Source organism: Colobus angolensis, unplaced genomic scaffold, assembly GCF_000951035.1.
Source record: "Colobus angolensis palliatus isolate OR3802 unplaced genomic scaffold, Cang.pa_1.0 Scaffold30, whole genome shotgun sequence".
In the NCBI taxonomy this organism is placed as follows: Eukaryota; Metazoa; Chordata; class Mammalia; order Primates; family Cercopithecidae; genus Colobus; species Colobus angolensis.
Genome location: NW_012116266.1, coordinates 7,317,603 through 7,324,960, shown reverse-complemented (window position 1 = coordinate 7,324,960; position 7,358 = coordinate 7,317,603). Strand labels below are relative to the sequence as shown.

At 37.3% G+C, this 7,358-nt stretch overlaps 1 protein-coding gene across 1 annotated transcript in view; it reads right to left on the bottom strand.

Annotated features, from left to right (window-relative positions):
- Positions 1-6,600, bottom strand: part of ALS2 (amyotrophic lateral sclerosis 2 (juvenile)) — a gene marked incomplete at its 5' end in the record, with an annotated part of 63,793 nt that extends 57,193 nt beyond the window's left edge. Inside the window, 2 exon segments of the mRNA XM_011949930.1 lie at positions 1,906-2,263; positions 5,656-6,600. Coding sequence (XP_011805320.1) covers positions 1,906-2,263; positions 5,656-6,600 — 1,303 coding nt within the window.
- Positions 6,601-7,358: the final 758 nt, after the last annotated feature.

Sequence of the window (7,358 nt, the reverse complement as noted above, 5' to 3'; positions counted from 1 at the left end):
GCCTTGGCCTCCCAAAGTGCTGGGATTACAGGTGTGAGCCACTGTGCCCGGCCCCCATCTCTTAAAACACAAAAAGCCTTTCTAAGTCAAGGTCTAAGTTCAAATATATTACAAATAATTGTAATAAAGAATTCATTTTAGCTATAAAATGTAAACATTTCTAAGGTAGGAAAAAGATCATGAAAGGGAAATAAATACTAAAAAGGTTTTGTATTTGCCTATTTCAAATTATTTTATAGAGATGTTAAAAAATGTTTTAAAAGAACACGGCCATTTTTTATCGTGTTCAAAATTACATCAAACACACATAACACTATGTGAATAGTGTTTGATGCCCGGATAAGTTTTGAAGAAAATCATCAAACGTCACTCAGCAGAGGCTTAGTCATTAAGTCATTAACTTCTGGGCCTCAAGAAAAGTGATCATCACTGCCTAATATCAACATCTTTTCTGGTGAATGTATCATTTCTATGCATATAGAGACTCAAATAAACCTACTTGAAGATTCCTCAAGGATGCACTCCAGATAATTCTTAGAGAGGGGAAAAGAGTACATGTAAAATTTTTCTAAAGATACTTTAGGTTACTAAGTAAAAATTAACCTTAGGATGTAAGTCTATTAGTGGGAATCATGATGTAATGACATGAAAAAAATATTCCACATTTGTAGTTCAAAGAGATTGCAAATATATTTACATACTTAAAATGGTAAAGGACACTTAAGAATAAGAAAAATTTGGTGCAAGATTCTCCTTCAGACTTAATAGAGATCATAGGCCTTCTTATACATCATATATATATAATATATATATTCAAATTAATCAGGACTTAAGTTTCATTTGTATAGAGGAAAATCTGATGGTAATTAGAATTAGGAGGCAGAATAAGAGTGGCACAAAGTGTTCAGTAAGTAGAGCAAGGGGAGAAACAGGTGCAGAGTAAAAAAAGGTAAGTTTTATTACAGTCTAGATTTCCTAACTTTTGAGCTTTGCACAAAATCATGTAAACCAGGAGCTGGTCAATTATAGCCCATGGGCCAAACAGGGCCTACCATCTGTTTTTGTAAATAAAGTTTTGTTGGGATATAGCTTCACTCATTCATTACATATTGACTCTGGTTGCTTTTATATAACCACAGCGTAGCTGAGTAGTTGTCACAGAGACAGGATGGCCTACAAACCTTAAAATATTTCTCTTTGACTCTTTACAGAAAAAGTCTGCCAACTCCTAGTCTCATCAACTGCTTCTCAAACTTTAGTGTGCATACTAATCACCTGGGGGATCTTGCTCTAATGCATGTTTTGATTCAGTAAGTTGAGAGTGGAACCTGAGCGTCTGCATTTCTAACAAGTTCCCAGGTGCTGCTGATGCTGCCGGTCTGCAGGCCACTCTCGAGAAGCTCAAGTCCAGATGGCTGAGACTGCTGAACTGACTGAGAAAAGGAGAAGAGCCAACTGTGTAATATTCTAAAAAGTTTATTGCCTATGGTCTCAGAAAATGAAGTTTTCTCTTCTTGAAGCTTAAGAGTTCTCTCCTCTTTCAAGTCAAGTACAGTAATTCCTCACTTATCCAATGGTCACATCTGCAACCTCATCAGTGTGGAGTATAGGTCCCAATTACGAAATAAGAAGGGTATTGTAACACTCCAGAACAATAAAATAAGATGCATAATAAGGTTCATAAGCAGGAGCAAACATCAAGAAAAAGTTACATTCTAACTTTTTAGTGATATCTAAAGCAGATAAACATGCAACTTTCTTTTAAAACCACCATTAAATAAACTTTGACATTTGAATACGTCAGCTTCATAATTAGGAAAGTTTTTTTCAATAATACAGCATGTGATGTTAGGAGCATCCTGGATTCCCCAAAAGTCAATTCATAAAACCTGGTTATTTCCTTACCTTGTGACAACAATCCAGGGAGGGAGAGTCTTCGACTGCCTCCCTCTGTTTCTTCTTCTCTGATATCCACAAGACTTGAACTTTTCTTTCCTTGCATTGATTCCTGTTTAACCTGTTCTTCCCTGCTATCTTTCAAACCTTCTGGGCCAATGGCACTACTGCCTGCCTGAGCTCCAGTTTCACAAGGGGTTGTATTATAAAAGTTCATAACTTTCTTCAGTGACAAGGCACCAGCTTCATAAGTAGCAGCCACTCTCACACCAACAGCAGATGCACAAGAGACCACCAGGCTGTTTAGGGCTGAGGTGCTTGTGGTAGGTGGGCTGTGGAGATTAGGAATTGCTTCTTCTATAAGAGGCTAAAATATACACACATAAAAAATTATATAAAAATATAATCCCTTATACAATAAGCAATCAATAAAATAAGTTTAATATCCATCGCTGTTTGCTTTAAGAATCTAAAATGACAGGAGAAATTCTCTTCACCTTCAACTAAAGGTATTCTCTCCTCGATCATGGAGTTAACACATTAAAAGGAAATGAGTACTCAAAATACAGTTCCTTTTCCAAAGTACTTCCTTTTGTCTGGATGTTGTATTTTTCTAAGGTATTTAAAAATAAGCCTCAGCTGCTTTTATAAAGTTAAATATAGTAAAAAGGTAGAGGGAAGAAAAAGCATGGAAAACACTGCCTTTAATACCATGTGTGCTGTGACAACCCTGGATGGAAGTTAGAAAAAATGCAAATTTCATTATTGATCACTTTCAGGAAAAGTTATACAGACTACTACCTAGAAGTGGCAGGAAAAAAATTAGATTTTATGGAAAAAAAAGCTTTCCCTGAAATGCTTTATAAATTGAAAATTAGATATAGCATATAGAGATGGAAAAATAAGTTATACCTATAACCTATCATCTCCCAAATTATGCTAAGCTCGAGTGCCTTTACTTGCTCAGCAATGAGTTATTTTCTATGACCCAGGGGCTAGACAAGCTGTAGGATTACCTTTGCTCTTGCTACCACAGATGGCAAATGTGGTAGGTTAATAAGTAAACATTTGGAACCAATGTTTTTAGTGTGATTCTAGAAGTGTACTAGAAAGTCAAACTAAAGTTTTCTGATATCTTAATGAAAAATCAGTAGAAATTTACTCTAAGCTGTCAAACATCAATGTTCCCTAAAAAGGAAGGTCATTAAATGTACCTACCAAACACAAAAAAGCTTTCATCTCATCAGCATAGATAATATTGAAAAATATGCTTCTTATTGTACCCAAAGATCTCAAAGGGAATATACACATTCCTTCATTTGTCCTAAATTAAAATACAAATAGTGTGTGTGTGTGTGTGTGTGTGTGTGTGTGTGTGTATTTTAACACTGGTTTCTGATTTCTTAAAGGAAATAATTCCTGGTACCTAGCAAAGTGCCTGACATGTAAGTACTCACCACATTTTGTTGAATTAAATGCTAAATTCCAAAGAGCTATTTACATGCAAATGAGTAGTCTGTAAATAGTCCATAAAACAAACAAATATACTTAATAAAACAAAAAATAAATACAAAATCTATTACTTCTTTGGTGATACAGCTCCCATGATACCTTGTTCAAAAGAACTAGTGTCACTATCTCCACTTTTTGTTCACAAAGACTCCTTACAGAAACAGTGATGGTATTTGGAGGTAACTATTTTAGGGGGTTCTTGACCACTAGGTAGAGCAAAGTCACAAAACTCTACCTTATATAAACCTTGAACTACTGTTCTAACTGGCTCCTTCTACGTAATTACATTTAAAAATATAGTAAGTAAATAAGCCCTCCCCTACAAAAAACACAATTAGCAATTTTGATGAAATATATAATTTTAGGAATTCCAGTCAACCAATAATACTTTGGTTTATTTCCCAAGTGAGAGAGTCTCAGTTGTATCTCACCAGAAGAGAAAAAACTTGCTGTAGAACACATAAATTCCTCGTGAATTAGCTGTATGACTGAGATGTTATTTACAGAGAATTAAATGTAATAGAAACACACATTTAATTTAAATAAATTAAATTTAATTCAATAGAAACACACACATTGTTACTAGCATAAGTAACAAAAACTTCCAATGTTTAACAAAGTAAGTTAAAGGTAATAAGCATGTACAGTCTAAGAATTTTCTACATGCATTATTAAATTACTACTTTTGCTTTGTTCAGACTTTGTAATACCTTTCTCCAAACAGCTTATCCTTGATTTTCAAAAAACTCAAATACCCACAAATTTCAGTAAATGGATTGTGAAATAAAGACTATTTCTAAAAATACCTTCATGTTCGCATTCTGACACAGTAAACAATAAGAATTGAGAAGCAAGAGGCTACATGGTTTCAAAAACCTAAAAAGAAACACCACAGGGCAGATCTTTTATGATTATGATCTTTTGTTTTCTTAGAGTTTTGGTAAAGCAAAATCAAAAGGCCACACTGAGTGAAACACAGAAATAATCCTTTTTTTTTTTTCTTTTTGAGGTGGAGTCTCACTCTGTTGCCCAGACTGGAGTGCAGTGGCACAATCTTGGCTCACTGCAATGTCCGCCTCCCAGGTTCATGCCATTCTCCTGCCTCAGCCTCCTGAGTAGCTGGGACTACTCAGGTGCCTGCCACCCTGCCTGGCTAATTTTTTGTATTTTTAGTAGAGACGGGGTTTCACCGTGTTAGCCAGGATGGTCTCGATCTCCTGACCTGGCGATCTGCCTGCCTTGGTCTCCCAAAGTGCTGGGATTACAGGCCAGAAATAATCCTTTTAAAACAATTTATTTTAAGCAGGAACTCAAGCTGTACCATGTGCTACTGATAAACAGCTTTTGTTTACCATAAATCTTCAAAATGAAAATAGTTTTAATAAGATACATAAAATAGGCTGGGCATGATGGTTCTGCCTGTAATCTCAACACTTTGGGAGGTTGAGGTGGGAGGATTGCTTGAGCTCAGGAGTTTTGAGATGAGCCTGGGCAACAAAGGTCAACCTCCTCTCTACTTAAAAATAAAATAAAATCAGCAGGTGTGGTGGCACGTGTGTAGTCCCAGCTACTTGGAAGGCTGAACTGGGAGGATCGCTTGAGTCTGGGAGATCAAGGCTGCAGTGAGCCATGATCACACTACGGCACTCCAGTCTGGGTGACAGAGCAAGACCCCATCTCAAAAACAAACAAAAAGATAAAATATTAGCCAGCTCTTCAAATAAAGCCTAGTAAGGACAACAGCTATAACTGAAAAAAACTGAAACATGTAATTGCCTGTAAGTTTTAAATCTGCCTACAACTGAAGGATCTGCCACAAAGCAACTTTCCCTGTTAAAGAAGGAAAGAACTTTTCTCTACAGAATTCTGAACAGTGTTACAAACACAAGTAAGAAGAATGTTTGTGAATGTATAGTTATATTAAACTATTCAGGGCCCACCAACATTCAGTACCTTAGCCATAGAAAAAAAGTACTAGCAAGAAAAACAAAATGAAATGTTCCTACTTACAAAACAAGCCCAACATGACACCTTTCAATATCATAAAGGCCTAGAACTTAAACATAGAGTCATTTTGGATTAATCCAGGTTCTTTCCTTTATCTAGGCTTGCCTGATAAAACAAAATTATAGTCAAACTCAAAAAATAAAAAATGCTACCAAGCCTCACTCATTTTAAAGTTTCTAAAGAAAAGCTCACACAGTTCAACTCTAGAAACACTTTTATTTTATAAAATTTAGCAGGTACCTGAGACGGCACTGGCTTTTCACCATGCTCTGAGTCCTCTCTTACTGAATGATCTGACAGTTTCCGCAGGTATTCACTGACTGCTTGGGTGTCAGGGTACGATGGCATGTTTCTGGCAGAAGAAATTTCAGTTGTTCCCATGACTTTTTGTTGAGAGGATACAGCATCGCTGCTCGTGGTCTGAGCACTGACTGCATTCAGTTCAGTAGCAACAGACTGATCACTGGCTACAAGAGTGTTCTCAAATACTTCTTCCTGCCTGTCAAGGGTTTCAGTAGAGGGGCTGAGAGCAGTGCTGGGATGGTTTTCTGCCTGAGATTCTGTCAGTGTCACACCTAATGGGCAACAATGACTGTCTGATATAATCACATGGTCTTCTTTGTCAGTCATAGTAATCAAGAGCTGGCTGCACTGGTTGCATCGTTCTGGGACTGGCTTCAGATCTTGGGAAGGGAGGCACTGTACAAGGGCTAAGCTGTGGAAAGCACCACAGGCAACTTGAAGCACCACTCGCCCAGCAAGATGTTCTACCTTTTGCGGCTTTGTCACTGGGAAGGCAGTGGTAATGAGCCCCAACTGACAACCGGTACCCCATGCCCAAATCTCTCTGCTTATTGACAATGCCAGAGTGTGTTCCTCGCCACATGCCAACTGCAAAATCCTGACTGCTAACAAAGGGCTGGCCTCAGAATCAGCAATGCTGACAGGGTTCGGTTCCGGCACATACTGCTGGTTGGCTACTGCACACTGGCCAGCAGAATTCTCTCCCCACATGTATGCAACACCATTGTCTGTCACTGCTCCACTATGGAAGCTTCCTGTTGCCACAGTAACAACATAATGCCCAACCAGGGCTTTTTCTAGAATGGGGCTACTTGGACAAATCTCTGCTGGTCCACTTTTCCAGGGAAGGGTCCCAAAGCTGTAGACCTCACCATCTGAAGTTTAAAAAAAAGGAAAAAGAAAAAAAAAGGGTTAGTGAATTAACTAAAAATTTTAACAGCAATCTTTTAGTGCCCTCTAGATTTAACCAAATTGGACTTTCTTTTTAAATTTTCCAAAGCAGTTGTAGAAATCTGGTTCAAGCACACAGTATTTCACATTAATTCATCTTTAAAAAAATGACTCATTTTAATATTCTGCACTATGGTGAGAATTTCTACAAATTGTAGGAGGCTACTCCTTTCCTTCAGCCTCATCCTACAAACTCCTCACATCAAGCCACTACTAATGGCCACTATCACAGGCTATTACAGAAGCAGATTCCAAGTGTTCAAAGGCAAAATAAATAACCATGTTAAGATAAAATAAGCAAAAAATAAGACAAAACAGACACATTCACTAATATCTACAAGTCATTACTAGTAAACAAGTTGGAACAGCAGAAAATTATGCAATGCCTTAAAAATATTAGAGATTCATTTTGGCCAAAACTAAGAAATTAATTTTATGCCTCTAGGCTGTACAGAAAGCACCAGTTCTTAACAAGACATGGTTGTCTTCACACTGTATGGCATGTTATGTACAGTTTTGAGATGTTACATAAATATACAGGTTGAGTATCACTTATCCAAAATGCTTGGGAGCAGAGGGGTTTTGGATTTCAGGTCCAGGTTTTGGAATATTTGCCTTATACTTACTGACTGAGCATCCCAAATCTGAAATGTTCCAATGAGCATTTCCTTTGAGCATCATCACATCAG